At 40.1% G+C, this 19,993-nt stretch overlaps 1 protein-coding gene and 1 non-coding gene across 2 annotated transcripts; both read right to left on the reverse strand.

Moving 5' to 3' along the window:
- Window positions 1–407: 407 nt before the first annotated feature.
- Window positions 408–514, reverse strand: LOC148571854 (small nucleolar RNA R71). The gene has a single exon (XR_015908623.1). It is a non-coding gene; the product is annotated as a small nucleolar RNA R71 (small nucleolar RNA).
- A 9,927-nt stretch (window positions 515–10,441) lies between these two features.
- Window positions 10,442–19,529, reverse strand: LOC148571855 (uncharacterized). The gene is made up of 3 exons (XM_088507327.1): window positions 19,171–19,529; window positions 18,631–18,900; window positions 10,442–10,547 (listed from the first exon to the last, which is right to left on the reverse strand). Exons 1-3 carry the CDS (start codon window positions 19,527–19,529, stop codon window positions 10,442–10,444), a joined length of 735 nt encoding a protein of 244 aa, XP_088363453.1.
- Between the last annotated feature and the right edge of the window lie 464 nt (window positions 19,530–19,993).

A 19,993-nucleotide genomic window follows, 5' to 3' on the forward strand; every position in this document is an offset into this window, starting at 1 on the left:
ATGGTAGAGAGGGTCTAGCAAATCATGCTGGGCAAGAGAGAAGAGTTCTGGGTTCTTACATCAACCCAAACCCAGGAAACTGTGGGAGTAGCATCCAAAGGCCAACTATACATGCCAACAACTTTGAACTAAAGCCACAGCTCATCACCCTTATTCAGAACAACTATTCATTCGGAGGGAGTGTCCAAGAAGACCCCAATCAACATCTAACTACCTTCCTGAGGATATGTGATACTATGAAGTCTAATGGTGTTCATCCTGACACCTATAGACTACTTCTGTTCCCTTTCTCACTCAAGAACAAGGCATCTAAATGGCTAGAATCCTTTCCAAAGGAGAGTTTAGCAACCTGGGAAGATGTGGTAAACAAATTCTTGGCAAGATTCTATCCTCCTCAACGGATTAACAGGCTGAGAGCTGAGGTGCAAATATTCAGGCAGCAGGATGGTGAGACTCTATATGAAGCATGGGAGAGGTTTAAGGACCTGACAAGAAGGTGTCCACCAGATATGTTCAATGAATGGGTGCAACTACATATTTTCTATGAAGGCCTTTCTTATGAATCAAAGAAGGTAGTAGACCATTCATCCGGGGGATCTCTTAACAAGAAGAAGACCATTTAAGAAGCCATAGATGTCATTGAAACTGTAGCTGAGAATGACTACTTCTATGCTTCTAAAAGAGGAAACACTAGAGGAGTGATGGAGCTGAACAATGTAGATGCAATGCTGGCCCAAAATAAGCTTATTACCAAGCAGCTGGATGACCTCACCAAGAAGATGGAGAGGAACCAAGTGGCAGCGATCACCACCTCATCAGCAACCCAAGAGGGAGTGAAGAACACCAGAGGAGGAGCAAGAACAAGCCAATTACATTGGAAACTCACCCAGGCAAACCCATGATCCATACTCCAAAACCTACAACCCTGGATGGAGGAATCACCCAAACTTTGGGTGGGGAAATCAACAAGATCAAAACCAAGATCAGAGACGTCACAACCCCAACAACCATGCAGCTCACCAACATTCCACACAAAGATCATATCAACACCACCCTAACAACACCTCTCCACATCCATACCAAAACCAGAATAACCCAACTCACCCCTCCACTCTCAACTCACCCTCATCTGAAGATAGACTCTCCAAAATTGAGACTATGCTTGAGGGCATATGCAAAGAGATTCAAGATAATAAGGTATTCAAAGAGGAGGTGCGAGCTAGCATCAAAAACCAGGGAGACACCATCAAGAGGCTGGAATTTCAAGTGGGATACTTATCTGAAAAGATTCCCAAACCTAATGATAGCTTCCCAAGTGACACAGAGAAAAATCCGAGAGGTGAGGCAAAGAAAGTCAGATGGGAAGATTGCAAGATGGTTACTACAAGTAATAAGGAGACTAAGGAAAAGCAAAATAAGCCATTAGAACAACTAGGAGAGACATCAGCAGAGAAACAGGAAAAAGATTGCCAAGAACCCAAAACTTTACAAAAGGAGCTGACACAGAAGGAGCTGCTGAAACTCTATGCACCTTTTCCCCAATTACTCAATGGTGCTGTAGAGAAGAGAATATACTCAAGGTTTCTTGACCTGTTTGCATCCCTCCATGTAAACATACCATTCATCAAGGCCCTCCAACAAATGCCCTCATACATCAAGTATATGAAGGAGCTGCTGACCAGGAAAAGCTCACTCAAGGGAGGACAAACAATAGTGATGAATAAAGAATACAGTGCTCTCATTTAACCAGAGTTGCCTATAAAAAGGAAGGACCTAGGGAGTTTTCACATTCCCTGTGCAATAGGAGAAACACGGTTTGATAGAGCACTCTGCGATTTGGGAGCAAGCATCAACTTAATGCCTTTATCCCTTATGAAGAGGCTGCAGATCAATGAGATAATGCCCACAGATGTAGTCATCAGGCTGGCTGACAAAACTCAAAAACAAGCAATAGGAGTGGTGGAAAACGTGTTAATAAAGGTTTGGAAATACTTTCTTCCCACAAACTTTGTCATCTTAGACATGGAAGAGAGTCACACTCACCCAATCATATTGGGAAGACCATTCCTAGCTACAGCCAGAGCACTCATAGATGTGGAGCGAGGGGAGCTAAATTTGAGGATCCATGATGAATAGCTCAGCTTCAATGTCTTCAAACTCTCACAAGAAACAGATCAAGAGAACAAAGAACCAAGCAAAGATCATAATGAGATACCAAGGGAAGAAGCAAGCACTGAAGCACAAACAACACCTCTGGGAAACCCCTTAGTTGATGAACAAGGAACTCAGCAGCTGTCACAGCTTAAGAAAAATCAGGAGGAACCTAAACCACCAGAGTCATGTGAGACCAACAACAAAATTTCCTTAGAAGAGGAGGTCACAAAGAGTAAGGCATCATCAAAAGGGACAAAGAAGAAGGCACCAAGGAGGTGGAGGAACAAGAAGATCCCTACAGAGGACTTTTCTCCGGGGGATGAAGTGATCTCAGCCTACTTTCCAGATATTCCACCTCATCTCCCCACTATCCCATCTCAGTTACCTAAGGTCTTCACCATTAACAGAGTTCTTTCCTTAGAACATGTGGAGATCCTTGATGAAGCCAATGGATATAGGTCTACTGCAAGAGGGGAAGATCTGAAGCATTACCAACCACCCTGATAAAGGCAAAACGTCAAGCTAGTGACGCTAAAGAAGCGCTTCATGGGAGGCAACCCATGTTTTATATGTTTTTAGATTACTTAATAATGCAAGGTTCATGAATTTCAAATCAACTTGATATGCATTTGTATGAGTCATTGTGTGCAACATATAGTGAAGAACAAGTTTGGTGTTCAAGGCACACTAAGAGAAAATCAATGTAACCCATATCATGTCACTCTTAGAGGCCTTGAATAATTCTTTTACATCACACGGCACCAAACTAAGTTTGGTGTTGCAAATGTTGTACACATGGATGTTGAGCTAGTCAGTTGGTTTTCACTAATGAATGACACTTAGTTAGTTAAAACAAAAACTTTAAAAAGTAGTTATTCTTTAAATTTTGCCGTCACTTCCTACAAGTGTGTTTTTAATCATTTTTTATTTTGTAGGATCATTGATGGGGCATTGAAGGGTTCGGATAACACAAAAGGAAGAATATTTTGCACGTGTCTCAAGGGAGAATGCATTGGAAATGGTTGCCATGCAATATTGGAAGAATAACAAACTTGGAAACTAAACCAACCCCATCATAAAGTTGGCAATCCTTGTGCTTATTCCACACAAAACCCCAACCGTCCATCAAACAACCACCACGGCAATCCACACCTTTCATTCCCTCCTCACTTCCCTATATAAGTGAGTCCTAGTCCGTACTTCCCCTTCACACCCAAAGTGCCATTTCTCACTCTTCACACCTTCTGCATCCAAATTCCTTCATCACACCTTGTCCTAACCAACCGAATTCCTCATCTATCCGTACCTTCCACCCTCTTCACACATAAAACTCAAACTCATGGCATCATCAAGCTCCAAAAGGAAAAAGAGGAAGGAACCAGTAGAGAGCATTTCTTTCGATGAGAAGAGATTCAAAACTGCGTTCCATGAACTCGAATTTGAACGAATAAAGCTCAAGAAGATACTGCATGAGTTAACGTTCCAAATTGACGAGGATGAGTGCGCACAGATTCGAGAGAAGATTGAACAAAGGGGTTGGCAAAGGCTTACGAACCCGGAGGGGAAGATAAATGCAAACCTCATCAAAGAGTTCTATGCAAACGTGGTCAGAGAAGACAAAACCAAGGCCCCCACCTTCAAAAGTTACGTAAGAGGGAGAGAGGTGGATTTCAGCCCCAATGCTATAACAAGGACTCTTCAGTTGAAATCACCACATTTTGATGAGCTCGGTTATCAAGCAAGAGTAAGTAGGAGCCCTGATGATGATGGGAGGTGGGAGCTCAAGCACAACAAGTAGACACAACGAAGACGAGCCAGAGAGAGAGCATGGGCAATCCCATGAGTAAAAGGTGGTGGAGTTCCCTATCTGTTCCATCTTTTTCAAGCTTTAAATAAGGAAAATCATGTATGAAATAGAACATGTTCCATGGTAGTTTAGAAATTTTCAATTCTGTCTTTAAGCTTTTCATTGCTTAGGTCTATGATTACTAGTCAAGTTGCCTGTTTTCAATTACATCCTGCTTATTGTGTTGTTTGTCTCTTTTTTTTTGAATCAAATAAAAAAGAGAATGTTTGTTATCAAAGACCAGAGGGTATTTCATATTGTGGAGTAAATTCCTTAGTTTGTGATGTGATCATAAGTTAGCTAAGTTGGTTCACCAACAAGGGTGGGAAGATAACTATCTGGCCTGAATCATATGCTTGAAACACACCCCATGAGACTAGCTAAATAACAAGATCCTAATAAGAAAAAGGGGAAAAGAACAATAAGAGTTGAAAAAGAAAGAAAAGTTAATAAAGAATAAGGCTAGGCACCAAGGGTTTGAAACTTGAGAGATGTGTTTGTGGTGCTCCTGTACCAAGGATCTGCTTGGATGAATAAGTTCATAGGAGTGCTTCATCACTTGGTAACTTGGGTTAACTAACCCGGGATTATCAACTGAAAATCCACTATCAAGAGCAACCTTGCTACAGAACATTTAGTACCCAAAGAGGTGCTGGACACCAAGGTCTCAAGAAAGAAAATAAACAAACTATGTGCCTGTGGTATGTATGTATAGGGGAAAGAGACTTGAGGGAGTAAGTCCTTAGGGGTGTCTCAACACCTAGCACCTTGAACCAACTGGTTCGGGAGTGCTGGCTGAAAGCTTATCTTAAAGAGTCGCCCCCTCACAGAGCACCTAGTCTAAGAACACAAACAAGCCCTGAAATAACAAAAAGGATCAATGAATAAAAGTCTCATGGGATGCAATCAAGTGAGTGTTCTAGGACATGATAAAAGTTTGAAAGCCAGTGAAGGAATGAACCTAAATTGCTATGCATGAAACCAACATAAAACCAAAGGACATAACTTCCACAATAATGACTCATTTCTCTTGGCATTCCATTCATCATTCTCTTGTTCCAGTACTTGCTTAGGGACAAGCAAGCTTTAAGTTTGGTGTTGTCGCCATAAACTTGATACACACAGAAACTTGTCTCTCAACAATTTTCCTTCGGCAAGTGTACCGAATTGTCGTCAAGTAAAAACTCACAATAGAGTGAGGTCGAATCCCACAGGGATTGATTGGTCAAGCAACTTTAATTAGAGGAATGTTCTAGTTGAGCGAAGCAGAATTTGGTTTGAGTGTTGCAGGAAATTAAATAGCGAGAAAGTAAATAGCAGAAAATGTAAATGCCGAAAGTAAAGAGCTAAATGTAAATGGCGGAAGGTAAATTGCAGAATTTAAATGGGAATGGGGAAGATGCTCATAAAAGTAAATTGCAGAAATTAAAGAGAATGGGTAAGATCAGAGATGGGGATTCATTGGGCTTAGGAGATGTTGCATTCTCCGGATCAAGTTCATTTTCATCTCTTCCTCAATCAATGCATTCATTGATCTCCTTGGCAATCTTAAGTGATCAAATTCCAATTCCTTGGCAATTCAATCTCTCAAATCTTGATCAATAGCTAATTCCTTGGTCAATTGCTCATGAAAAGAGATGAAGTATGGTCACTGATTATACCACATGTATTCCCAAATCAAGTGTTAGTAGGATTATAGTCACTATATCCAACCAAACCCAATTTGGTCCAACATGAGAAAGCATTTCTAGCATGATCTCTTCATTCCTCTTCCAAGGTTCAGAAGAAATCCAAGTATGAATAGCTTCTTTTCCAAGATAACTACCCAATTGGTTGAAGATTGAAAGCTTTCTAGTAAAATCAAGAGAAAAGATAGAAGAAGAGTAATGAAAACTAGTATTGATCCATCAAATTACAACAGAGCTCCCTAACCCAATGAAAGGGGTTTAGTTGTTCATAACTCTGGAAATAGAAAACAAAGATGGAGAATACATCATGAAAATTAGAACTAGAAGTGCAGAGAAAGTAAATTATACAGAGAGTAGTTCCCAATTTTCAATCCCCCAAAAAGCTCTTTTCCTAATTCAAAACTACCCCTATATATACTACTCTTCTGATCTTCTAGTTGGTTCTTCAAGTCTTGGATATGGGCCTTTGGATCTTGAGTTTGAAGCAGTTATCTTCTGCAGTGGGCTTAGCTTTACTTACAGAGAGAAAGTGTGAAGTAGGCAGGGTGTTTAGCTCAGGACGTTAGTGGCGTTAACATTAAGTGAGAGTGTGGGTTCGAGAACGTTTGTGACAATCACCTTTTTCACTAACGTTCCTCACCCAGGGATGGTCCACGTTAACTTCAACGTTAGTGGCACTAACGTGACCACTAACGTTGCCTCTTGGTCCTTCACACACGTTATTGGGACTCACCTTTCCCAATAACGTTGAGAGTCTTCCCTTCCCCCTACGTTAGAGTCCACGTTAACTAGGTTAACGTGGCTCTTAACGTAAGCTTGCCAATCCTTCGAGAACGTTAGTGACACTTACCTTTGTCACTAACGTTCCAATGTGCCCCTACTTCCCACGTTAGAGTCCACGTTAACTAGGTTAACGTGGCTTCTAACGTAGCAATGATAGCCATTTCCAACGTTAGTGACAAAGGTGAGTGTCACTAACGTTGGCTCATCATTCCCTTATCTACGTTAGCTTTCACGTTAACTAAGTTAACATGGGAGTTAACGTTGCTCACATTGGCTTATTCCAACGTTAGTGACAAAAGTGAGTGTCACTAACGTTGGCGATTCTTGCTCCCTCCACGTTAGCTTCCACGTTAACTAAGTTAACGTGGGAGTTAACGTGGCTCATTGTGGCTTAGCTCAACGTTAGTGACAAAGGTAAGTGTCACTAACGTTGGCTTCTCTTTTGCTTCTCAACGTTAGAGTCCACATTAACTGAGTTAACGTGGCCAATTGTGAGCTTGGTCCAACGTTAGTGACAAAGGTAAGTGTCACTAACGTTGGCTTCATTTCTTTCTTCCACGTTAGAGTTCACGTTAACTTAGTTAACGTGACTCTTAACGTGGGCTATTATGGCTTCGAGGGCGTTATTGGCGATTACTTTTCTCATTAACTTTGCAAGTTAGCTCCCATTCCACGTTAGAGGTCACGTTAGTTAGACTAACGTGGCTACTAACGTGGTTCTCCCTTGCTTCCTTTGTCTTAAAATCAAGCAATAAAGTGCATCAAAGCTCTAGTCCCAGTCATGGGAAATGCATCATCCAATTTGTCATTAAATTCATGCAAAATCCTCATGAAATCATGTAAAGTGCACAATGTATACTTGAATCAAGATGTAAGTGAAATTCTACCCAAAACTTGCTTATTCCCTAAGAAAATGCATGAAACTACCCTAAAAACAATAAAGAAAAGGTCAGTGAAACTGGCCAAAATGCCCTGGCATCACAATGCTTTAAAATTAATTATTTTAATTACCTTTATTTCCATTCGATGCCGTGATTAGTGTGTTGAGTAGTTTCAGATCTTCTAAGGCAGGAATGACTCAAAGGATGGAAAGGAAACATACAAAAATGGAAGGAAAGCGCAAAATGGAGTCCTTAAAGAAACTGGTATCCACGCGATCGCATAGACGACGCGATCGCGTGCCAAGTGCGAATCAGCAGCGACACATCCGCATGACTGACGTGACCGCCTGGCAAGGAAAAGCTCCGAATGACGCAACCACGTGACCCACGCGGACGCGTGACAGAGGCTGCACACCAGAAATTGTAGAAAATGCTCATAGCAAATTCTGAAGCCCTTTTTGGCCCAAATCCAAGTTCAGAAGGCATAGACCAGAGGTTATGAAGTGAAGGAATGCATCCATTCAAAGAGAGCTCGCCAATTTCCACTTCTCATATTTTAGATCTAGTTTTGAGAGAGGTTCTCTCCTCTCTCTCTCTCTCTTAGGATTAGGATTTAGGACTTCTCTTAGTTTTAGGAGTAACTCTCAATCCCAGGTTCTTTATTTTTATTTATTCTTCCAATTTAGTTTATGAACTCTTCATATTAGATTACAATTTCACTTATTAATGTTATTTGAGGTATTTCAATTCATGATTGGTTTCTTTAATTTATGTTATTGTTGCTTTACATCTGAAGGCATTTTTATTCCAACAATTTTACTTTTTCCTCTTTTGGTTTTGGTTAAGAAAGCAGTAACTCAGGAGTTATCTTATCTCAACATAATTGATAACTGTTATCTTTGCTAATTGAATTGAACTTCAATAATTCCAACCTTTTCTTAGGAAATAAATAGGATTCGAAGATCAAGCTAATTAGTCCCTTGACTTTCCTTTGCTTTAATAAAGGTTGACTAAGTGGAATTAAGATTCGACTTTCATTGTTGTTGATAAGAATAACTAAGCCTGGACCTCCAATTTCTCATACCTTACCAAAAGTTTGCTTTACAATATTTGTTTATTTATTTTAATTGCTATTTAAATCAATTGTCATATTTGTCCCTCATTCTTAAAACCCCCAATTCTACAATCTCCATAACCAATAATAAGAACATACTTCCCTGCAGTTCCTTGAGAAGACGACCCGAGGTTTCAATACTTTGGTTATCAATTTTTAAGGGGTTTGTTACTTGTGACAACCAAAACGTTTGTATGAAGGGATCTCTGTCGGTTTAGAGACTATATCTACAACGCGAATGTTTTTATGAAATTCTTTTCTGGCAAAAATCCCAACGTCAGGGAGTGGCCAACAATAATAGTCAGCCCCAGAGGAGAGTTTTGGCTTCATATACATTTGCTAATCCAAGGCATTGTGGGAGTAGCATCCTTACCCCAAATGTCAATGCAAACAACTTTGAATTGGAGGCCCAACTCATCACCTTAGTACAAAAAATTGCTCATATTGAGGAAGCCCTCTGGAAGATCTAAACCAACACTTATCCACCTTTCTGAGGATTTGTAACACAGTGAAGTCCAATGGTGTGCATCCAGACATATACAAACTGTTGCTTTTTCCATTCTCATTGAGGGACAAGGCTGCTCAATGGCTTGAAGCCTTCCCACAAAGAAGCATCACTAGCTGGGAGGATCTAGTAAATAAGTGTCTAGCCAAGTTTTACCCACCACAAAGGATCATCAGACTCAAGACAAAAGTCCAAACCTTCACACAAATAGATGCAGAATCTCTCTATGAGGCATGGGAGAGATACAAGGCCCTGATTAGAAAATATCCCCCTGAAATGTTCAATGAATGGGACATCCTTCAAAACTTCTATGAAGGATTAACTCTGAAAGCTCAAGAAGCACTAGACCATTCAGCAGGAGGCTCATTGCAATTAATGAAGATAGCAGAGGAAGCCCAAAACCTCATTGATATGGTGGCAAATAATGAATACTTCTTTGCTCATCAAAGGCAACGCCAACCAGCTCAAAGAAAGGGAGTACTGGAGTTGGAAGGAGTGGACACTATCCTAGCTCAACTCAAGGTGATGCAGCAGCAAATCCAACAATAATTTGAGCAGATGGCTAAGAAGATTGATAGCCTCCAAGTTGCAGCAGTGAATACAAGCCAACCACCACCCACATGGGGGGCAAAATGAAGAAAACCAAGAAGATCAACAGCAGGAACAAATTTAATATGTGCACAACCAAGGGGCAGGCCAAAATGAGGTTTATGGTGACACCTACAATCCATCCTGGAAGAACTATCCAAATCTCAGATGGGGAGATAACCACAATCAAAATCAGTAGCCATGGCAAAGAAATTCAAACCAAAACAACTCAAGAAACAAGCAGAATCACAACCAGCAAAACACTAATGCCAATCCATATAGAAAACCCCAAAATAACTACCCAAATTCCAGCTACTATCCACCAAATAACCCAACCACTAACCAAAACACCTATCATTCACCCTCTACACCCCACAACCAACCACTAACATCATAAGATACTCAAAGAATCTCAAACCTGGAGATACTAATGGAGAAGATGATGAAACATCAGGAACTAACAAGCAAGAATCATGAGGCTTCAATGAGAAACTTAGAGAGGCAAATTGGACAACTGTCCAAGCAAGCAATGATTGAAAGGCCAATAAGCTCACTCCCAAGTGATACCATTCCAAATCCTAAAGAAGAATGCAAATCCATCCAACTGAGGAATGAAAAAACCTTGGTGAGTAACACTCAAGCCAATAAGAAGCCGAAGGATAATGACAAAGCCATCAGCAAGCATGATGAAGCCAGCAACAAGGAAGAAGCTGTACTTAACAAGAAAGATCAAGAAAAGCCTAAAAAGAAAGATGAGCAGTCACAAGAATCAAGGAAAGAGAAGCAAGTAATGGAGGAACCCTCTCAAGGATAGAAGCAGTTGGAGAAGGCTTTCACACCTCCCATGCCATATCCTCAAAGGTTCAACAAGGAAACCAAGGATCAACACTTCTCCAAGTTCCTTGAAGTCTTCAAGAAGCTAGAGATTAATATCCCCCTAGCTGAAGCATTAGAGCAGATGCCTCTATATGCGAAATTCTTGAAAGAGCTGATCAACAAAAAGAGAAGTTAGCATGAGAAGGAAACCATTATGCTCACTGAAGAATGCAATACTGTGATCCAAATGGGTATTCCACCAAAGCTCAAAGATCCAGGAAGCTTTGTGGTTTCATGCACATAGGCAAGATGACATTAGAGAAAGCTCTCTGTGATCTAGGTGCTAGCATCAACTTGATGCCCCTCTCAATGATGAGAAAACTTGCCATAGAAGAAATCAAACCTACCAGGATGTCTTTGGTGATGGCTGATAGATCAATCAAGACACCCAATGGAGTTGTGGAAAATCTATTAGTGAAGGTTGGAGAGTTCATCTTTCCTGCAGACTTTGTGATCTTGGACACAGAGGAGGAAGGAAACAACTCAATTATCCTGGGAAGACCATTTCTAGCTACAGCAAGAGCTATTATCGATGTAGAAAAGGGAGAAATGATCTTCAGGGTGCACAATAAGCAAATGATCATCAATGTTTTCAAATCAATGCAACATCCTCCTGAGCAAGAGAACTACATGAAATTGGATATGATAGAAGGTTTGATAGAAGAAATGTTAGAAGTCAATTTCCATTAGCAATAGCAAGAAGAAGTGGAGGAGGAGTTACTAGAAGATGACAACCAGGAGGAACAAGTAGAGGAAGTGTTAGAGATCTCCATTGAAGACAAGGAAAAGGAGAAGCCAAAATAAGAGATAAAACCTCTTCCCCCTCATCTCAAATACGTGTTTCTTGGAGAAGCAGAGGACCTGCCAGTGATCATAAACTCCTCCTCGAACATGGAAGAAGAAACAAAGTTGATTGAAGTGTTAAAAGCTCACAAGACAGCCTTGGGTTGGACAATTGAGGATATCAAAGGCATCAGCCCTGTAATTTGTGTGCATAAAATTTTATTGGAGGAAGATTCAAAACCTATGGTTCAACACCCAAAGAAGTCTTAACCCAACCATGAAGGAGGTGGTTCAAAAAAAAGTGATGAAGCTATGGAATGATGGGATAATCTTTCCAATCTCTGACAGCTCATGGGTGAGTCCGGTTCAAGTTGTACCAAAAAAGGGAGGAATGACAGTCATCACCAATGAGAAGAATGAGTTGATCCCACCAGAACAGTGACTGGATGGAGGATGTGCATAGATTATAGAAGATTGAATGATGCTACAAGGAAAGATCACTTCCCTCTCCCATTCATTGACCAGATGCTGGAAAGATTGGCTGGCCATGCCTATTATTACTTCTTGGATGGGTACTCTGGGTACAATCAAATAGTGGTGGATCCCAAAGATCAAGAAAAGACTTCCTTCACCTGTCCATTTGGAGTTTTCGCCTATAGGAGGATGCCATTTGGGCTATGCAATGCCCCAGCCACTTTTCAAAGGTGTATGCTTTCCATTTTCTCTGATATGGTGGAAAAATTTTTAGAAGTCTTCATGGATGATTTTTCTGTCTTTGGCAATTCATTTAACACTTGCTTGCATCATTTAACTCTTGTTTTGAAAAGATGCCGAGAAATTAACCTGGTATTGAATATGGAGAAATTCCATTTCATGGTTCCTGAAGGGATAGTTCTTGGGCATAAAGTGTCAAGAAAAGGTATAGAAGTTGATAAAGCTAAAATAGAAATCATTGAAAAGCTTTCTATACCTGTTAATGTGAAAGCAGTAAGGAGTTTTCTTGGGCATGCTGGCTTTTACAGGAGGTTCATCAAAGATTTTTCAAAAATAGCAAAACCATTGAGCAATTTGCTGATGATTGATAGCCCTTTCATTTTTTATGATAGTTTCAAGCATGCCTTTGAAACTTTAAAGAGAAAACTCATTACAGCACCAATTATCACACCCCCTGATTGGAAACTACCTTTTGAACTTATGTGTGATGTAAGTGACTTTGCAATTGGTGCTGTGTTGGGGCAAAAGAAAGATAAGCTGCACCATGTCATATATTATGCTAGTAAGGTGTTAAATAAAACACAGAAAAATTATACCACTACTGAGAAAGAGCTTTTGGCAATTGTATATGCATTTGATAAGTTTAGACAATACTTAATTGGTTCAAAGGTTATAGTATATACTGACCATACTGCTCTCAAGTATCTAATGTCTAAACAGGATTGAAAGCCAAGGCTTATTAGGTGGGTGCTGCTGCTACAAGAATTCGACATTGAAGTGAGAGATAGGAAGGGGAGTGAGCATCAAGTAGCAGATCATTTATCAAGAGTGCCACAAGAAGTCAATCAAGATATACCACAGCAAGTGAATGAAAAATTCCCTGATGAGCACCTTTTCCAAGTTCAACAAGCACCTTGGTTTGCTGACATAGCAAACTATAAAGTGGAAAGGAAGATACCTCAAGAATTTTTTAAGCAACAAGTGAAAAAGCTGCTCAATGAAGCAAGGAAGTTGTGGGATGAACCTTTCTTATTCAAGAGATACTCTGATGGAATGATTAGGAGGTGTGTCCCTTAAAATAAAATGAAAGATATATTTTGGCATTGTCATGGTTCAGCCTATGAAGGACACTTTGGACCAGAGAGAATAGCTGCTAAAATACTGCATAGTGGATTTTATTGGCCAACCATCTTCAAGGATGCCAGAGAGTTTGTTCACCAATGTAATGAATGCCAAAGAGCTGGAGGGTTGACAAGAAGGAATGAGATGCCTCAAAATTTCATTCTTGAAGTGGAACTATTTGATCTTTGGGGCATTGATTTCATGGGGCCTTTTCCTCCTTTTTACTCTTTCAAATACATTTTGGTAGCAGTGGAGTATGTCTCAAAGTGGGTGGAAGCAATAGCCACAACCACATGTGATGCACAAATTATTTTTCAATTCCTGAAGAAGCACATTTTCACTAGATATGGAGTGCCTAAGGGACTTGTCAGTGATGGTGGTGGTCAGTTTTGCAACAAGCAGATGGAAAAACTCCTTCACAAATATGGAGTGATTCATAAAGTAGCCACACCATACCACCCTCAGACTAATGGCCAGACTGAGCTTGCAAATAGGGAGTTGAAGAGGATTTTAGAGAAAACTGTGGGAGCCACTAGAAAAGATTGGGCCAGAAAGCTAGAAGATGCACTCTGGGTATACAGGACATCATTTAAAACTCCTATTGGAAAATCCCCTTTTCAGCTGCTATATTGCAAATCTTGTCACCTCCCTGTAGAACTTGAGCATAAAGCTTTCTGGGCCACTAAACTCCTCAACCTTGATTCTCAGGCAGCAGGGGAGAAGAGACTACTGCAACTAAATGAATTGGATGAGTTTAGACTAGAAGCTTATGAAAATGCTAAGATATACAAGGAAAAGGCTAAGAGATGGCATGACAAGAAGATCTCAAAGAAGGAGTTCAAACCAGGACAGCAAGTACTCCTATATAACTCTAGGCTCAAAGTTTTTCCTGGCAAGCTCAAATCCAAATGCACTAGTCTTTACTTCGTGACAAAGGTTCTCCCTTATGGAAGCCTTGAATTGTTAGACGAAGCAACCAAAAGCCATTTCACAACAAATGGGCACAGGGCAAAGCCTTACTTGGGAGGTCAATGGGACAAAGAAAAAGAGGTTCAGAACCTGAGCTGAGCAAGAATGAAAAATGTCAAGCTAATGACAATAAAGAAGTGCTTGTTGGGAGGCAACCCAACCTGAGGTAGTTTTCTTTTCATAGCTATTTCAATAGAAAGGCTGAGTGGTTTTATCTGTATTGCAAGGAGCTAAGTTTGGTGTTGCACACCAAAAAAATTTAAGGAAGAGTGAAGGATGCTAATTTTGGTGTTCCACGAAATTCTCATTTAAAAATACATTCTCACCGTCTGCATAAAGGGTTGCTAGCTCCAAGCAATCAGATAAACCATTGAACCATTGTCTGTCTTCTAGTTTTTAGTTTTATAACCTTCAGCAAAGACAAAAGGGTTTCACATATGGTTAATTTGATGCATGAGAAACATTGGCAAGGGACTAAGTTTGGTGTTCACACACCAAAGTAAGTTCAAAAGCCACAATCAATTCATGCATGCTAACCATTTGCTCAAGGGCTTGAGAAACAAGCAACTTCTGAGGATTATCCAGGAAGACACTCAACCCTTGAAGAAGGTCTGCATCATCACAAAAAAAAAAGGGGATGCAACAGAAGGAAAGATGAGAGACAGTCCCAACAGGTTGTATTGACACTTAATCCTTGTTGCTTTGAAGTATTTTAATTTGGAAATTCCTATATGTCTTGCTGAAGTGTTTAATTAGGTGTAAGTGGAGATGTTTGCTAAGAATGCTAGCCTGCATATTATACTTGTCATAACTCATTAGCTTGAATTCTGTTTTGTTTCCCTTCTGTATAAATAAAAGAAAAATGTCTGATATAGAAAGTGAATGTCTAATGTTGTAGAAATTAGAATGATAATTCAGTGGTGGTGCTTGTTTGATTTAATGGTTAGCTCAAATAACAAAAGCTGCATAATAACATGTCCCTTGAAGTGTGAATTATTTTGCTGCTATAAAGTCTGTCATCAATGAATATCCTTTGAGAATAAAGCCAAATAAGAAAGAAAAAGAAAAAGAAAAGCCAAGAATGGGCAAAGAAACAAACAATAAGGCTAAACACCAATAGCTTGGACCCTAGGACATATGCCTGTGGTGTTTTTGTACTAGGATATGCTTGGACAAGTAAGTTCTGATGAGTATTTCAAAACTTGGCCACTTGGATCAACTGATCTGGGATTGCCAACCAAAAGTCCACTATCAAGAGCAACATAGTTACAGAGCATTTAGTAATCCAAAGAGATGCTGGGCATCAATGTTCCTAGGAAGAAATTCTGAGCCATGTGTCTGTGGTGAAAAAATGTTGAGCAAAATTTAGCCAAAAGGGTTGCTGCAACATTTTCCACCAAGCCTTCATTAATAAATAAGCTTCCTAAGCAAAGTAAAGAAATGAAAAGCGAGCAAGGGATCAAGCAAAAGTAAGGAATTATAACAGCAACTCTAGTGAATCTTTAAGGAAACATTTCTTATCTTTCAGCAAGTAATAGATGAGCTACATTTGTCTGCATAATGAACCAAGTTCAATTATCTGCTAAATAAGGACATGCATACTTCTCTGTTTCATTTCATTTCCTCTTATATTTAGTGCTTGCTTGGGGACAAGCAAGGTTTAAGTTTGGTGTTGTGATGACAAATCATCTTATGCTAGCTTTTCAAGCATTTTCACTTGTTTCGTTAGGTTTATGCACTTTCTTGCATTGTAAGAAAGTGATTTGGAGTGGATCTGCATGGTTTTGTTGAATCAATCAACCATCCTTTATTTGACACAAAATCATGAGGTTTAAGCTAGAATTAGTTGGTTTTTGAATGAATTATAAACCTTGTGAATTTGGTGATACTTTGATTGGTTGTTTTAATTACTTGTAGGTGAAGAAAAGAAAGAAACAAGGAAAGCATGCCTATTAAAGCGTGGCCCAAGGAAGGAAAAAGCGTTGTGCATCAAGAGACTAAGGCATAACGCTCACAAATTGAGCGTAGCGCTCTCTATTTGAGCGCTAGATCAAAGGCCAGGGGAGCAAAGGCATGGCGCTAAGTGAACTTTCTTAACTGAGCGCCCAAGGAACCCAAGAAAATCAATAGCGCTCAGTTAACTAAAGTAACTTTATCGGGCTCCATTCAGAAGAAAATGCAATGCACAGCTCCAAAATAGAGCCAACCAAGGTTCAAACCAAGTTTTTATTTTCTGTTTTGGATCTTGAATTGAGATTAAAGAGCTTTATTGATTCAAATTCTGAGAATCATCTGTCACTCTTCCTCTCAATTGATCTAAGGATTGGGTTTTAATCTTTTCTGCTGTTTTGAAATTTTACTTTCTTCTGCAATTTATTTTCTATTTGATCAAGGGCGTAATTGAGATCTAGATCCTTGTTCTAATCTCATTGCTCCTCTTGGATCTTTAATTTCTCTTTTAGATTTTGCAATTGAGCTAAGTTTACTTCCTGTTTTGTTCTTCAAGCAATTTTACTTTTCTGTGTAGATCTTCATCAACATAGTTCATCTTCTACTTCTCTGCTTAATCTCTCTTTACATTCTCTTTATTAAATTCTAAATTCCAGCTCCCACATCCCTTTACTATTCAAGCAATTTATATTTCTTGCACTCTAAGCTTCAGCTATTTACATTTCTTGCAATCTAAGCTTCAGTCATTTACGTTACTTGCTCTTTAAGATTCAGCTCTTTTACTTTCTTGTAATTTAAGTTTCATGCAATTTACTCTTCTGCATTTTATTTTTTTTTGTCAATTTCCCCTCTCCCTTTTATTTTCATGCAATTTAGCTTCGGTTATTCAAATTTCACTCAAATCATCAACTGTTTGCTTGACTAAATTCATCACCTAACTAAAATTGCTCAATCCATCAATCCCTGTTGGATCGACCTCACTCATGTGAGTAATTACTACTTGATGCGACCCGGTACACTTGCCGGTGAGTTTAGGTGTTGGAATTCGATTTCAACCCATCATATACCATTATCTTGGACCCTAACAAATAAGATCTAAATTTATCTAAAGCATGAACAATAGCTAGGAGTTCCTTTTCTATAGTGGTATAGTTGGATTGTGCCGCATCCAGTGTTTTAGAAGAGCAAGCAATAACATAAGGGAGTTTACCATCGCGCTGTGCAACTGCGGCACCTACAACACGGTTTGACGCATCGCACATTATCTCGAATGGTTGCGTCCAGTTGGGGCCTCGCACAATCGGTGCTGTGGTAAGAACTCTCCTTAACTCTTCAAACGCATTCACACATGCACTGTCAAACTCAAAGTCCACATTTTTTTGGAGTAGGCACGACAATGGCAAAGCAATCTTGCTGAAATTCTTAATAAAGCGCCTATAAAATCCTGCATGTCCCAAAAACGAGCGGACCTCCCTCACAGATGAGGGGTAAGGTAAAGTGGTGATAACATCGACCTTGGCCGGGTCTACTAAATGCCTTCATCAGATACTACATGTCCTAACACTATACCTTGTCGTACCATGAAGTGACATTTTTCAAAATTCAAGACAAGGTTAGTGTCAATACATCTAGCTAAGACCTTGGCCAAGCTCTCTAAGAAACAATCAAATGAAGTTCCATAAACACTGAAGTCATCCATAAAGACTTCCAGACAAGTCTCCATTAGATAGGAAAAGACACTGGTCATACACCGCTGAAAAGTAGCAAGTGCATTACATAGTCCAAATGGCATCCTTTTGTAAGCAAAGGTGCCAAATGGACAAGTGAATGTGGTCTTTTCTTGATCCTCAGGAGCAATGTGAATCTGGAAGTAACCAGTGAATCCATCAAGAAAGCAATAATAGGATTTACCCGCTAACCAGTCCAACATCTGATCGATAAAGGGCAAAAGGTAGTGGTCCTTCCTTGTAGCAGCGTTCAACCTTCTATAAACGATGCACACCTGCCAAGCGTTTTGAACTCTCTTGGTGACCACTTCACCATCATCCTTTTTAACCGCAGTGATGCCCGATTTCTTGGGAACGACCTGGACCGGGCTCACCCACTCACTATCAGAAATTGGGTATATGATACCCGCATCAAGTAGCCTAGTGACCTCCTTCTTTACCACATCAAGGATGGTTAGGTTGAGCCTTCTTTGTGGTTGCCTAACCTGCCGAGCTCCCTCTTGGAGAAAAATACGATGTGTGCACTTGCGGGGGTCAATCCCCACAATATTGGCTAGACTCCAACCAATTGCCTTCTTGTACTTTTTTAGAACATCTAGGAGCTTTCCTTCTTCTTCACTAAAAAGCTCACTAGCAATAATGACCGGAAACCTTTGGTTGTCCTCTAAGAAAGCATACTTCAAATGAGATGGAAGGGGCTTCAGTTCACTCTTTGCCTCAAGCTGAGGTTCTTTTTCATCAAGCTCATGGAGTTCACTCTCAATGACTTCCTCTTGTTCACCCTCCTGGTTATCCGTCTCTTCAACAATAGGGTAGCACAATTTGTTGTGGTCTTCTCTTCGTACTTCTGCTACCACTTCATCGATTACATCACATTGGAGAATGGAATGCTCTTCGGGAGGGTGCTTCATGGCTTCTTCCAAATTGAACTTGATAGTCTTGTCTCCAATCTCAAAGGAGTATGTGCCGGTGAAGGAATCTAGCTTGAATTTAGAGGTCTTTAGGAAGGGTCTACCAAGTAGAACGGAGGAGGAGCTTCTATTCTCTGTTGGGGGCATTTCAAGGATGTAAAAGTCAACTGAAAATACCAAATCCTTGATCGCCACAAGTACATCCTCCGCTATTCCCACAACAGTAATTATGCTCTTGTCGGCTAAGGCAAATTTTGTCGTCGACCTCTTTAATGGAGCTAAATTCAACCGCACAAAGATAGATAATGGCATGATGCTTACGCAAGCCCCTAGATCACACATACAGTCATGAAAAGCAATTCCACCAATATGACAAGACACCAAACAAGGTCCAGGATCACTATAGTTCTTAGAAATAGGCTTCATTAAGGAAGAAATAGAGTTACCCAAGGATAATGTCTCTAACTCACCTATCATATCCTTGTGTGTAAACAAGTCCTTCAAGAATTTTGCATACTTCGGAATTTGTTGGATGGCGTCAAGAAGTGGGATGGTGACCTCCACCTTCTTAAACACTTGAAGCATATTTAAATCAAACTCCAGAGTCTTCTTTGCCTTCTTCACCATTGAAGGGAATGAGATAGGAATGGACTCATCCACTATAGCTTTCCTCTTGGGTTCCTTAAGGCTTACTCCTTCTCCCTCATGCCTTTTGTCTACCTCCTCTTCTTCATGTGGAGCTTCAACAACCACTTCTTCCTCATGAATGTCTTTCATGACCCTAGGAGGTATCTCCTCCAATGTAGTTCCCGAACGTAGAGTGATGGCGTTGAGGCCGCCCTTGGGGTTTGGAAGAGGTTGGGATGGAAGATTAGAAGAGCTTGAGGGTTGGTTTGTATTGTTGTTGGAGGAGGACATGGACAAACCACAAATTCTAGGAGGGCCTTCAAGTTGAGCAACTTGGGGTTGGGCTTGGATGGCTTGGATAGAGTAGAATTCTTTTTGATCTTTTTGTATCTGCGTGAGGATAGTGGTCATGTCCCCAAGCGCCTTGGTTAAGCTTGTCTTGGAAGGGGATGCTTCTGCTACACCCTTGAGAGGATTACTTCTCACCCTTACGTGTTGTGTAGCATTGATGAATCCATATTTTACGATATATTTTGGTTTGATTTGAGTGGATTCCATCACATAAACCCACATTTATTCACCTAAATAGCATGCTTTTGTGAATTCTTTTCTAATTGTGCTTAATTGTGAAAAATATGCTTTTCATACTTAAATTGCCAATTTTAATTCACTTTTCTCCCATTCGATGCCTTGATATATTTTTTTTGAGTGATTTAAGGTTTTGAAGGCAAGAATGACTTGAGAAAGTGGAAGGA

Source organism: Arachis ipaensis, chromosome B3, assembly GCF_059453495.1.
Source record: "Arachis ipaensis isolate K30076 ecotype BB chromosome B3, ASM5945349v1, whole genome shotgun sequence".
In the NCBI taxonomy this organism is placed as follows: domain Eukaryota; kingdom Viridiplantae; phylum Streptophyta; class Magnoliopsida; order Fabales; family Fabaceae; genus Arachis; species Arachis ipaensis.

What these genes read in the sequence shown, in the direction of transcription:
- LOC148571855 (XM_088507327.1), bottom strand. Translation starts at nt 19,529, where the DNA reads ATGTCCTCCTCCAACAACAATACAAACCAACCCTCAAGCTCTTCTAAT. An exon ending in CAAGTGTTTAAGAAGGTGGA is followed by an intron (nt 18,901 to 19,170) that starts GGTCACCATCCC and finishes TATCTTTGTGCG; the next exon opens with GTTGAATTTAGCTCCATTAA. An exon ending in ATTGGAGACAAGACTATCAA is followed by an intron (nt 10,548 to 18,630) that starts GTTCAATTTGGA and finishes TTTGTTGATCAG; the next exon opens with CTCTTTCAAGAATTTCGCAT.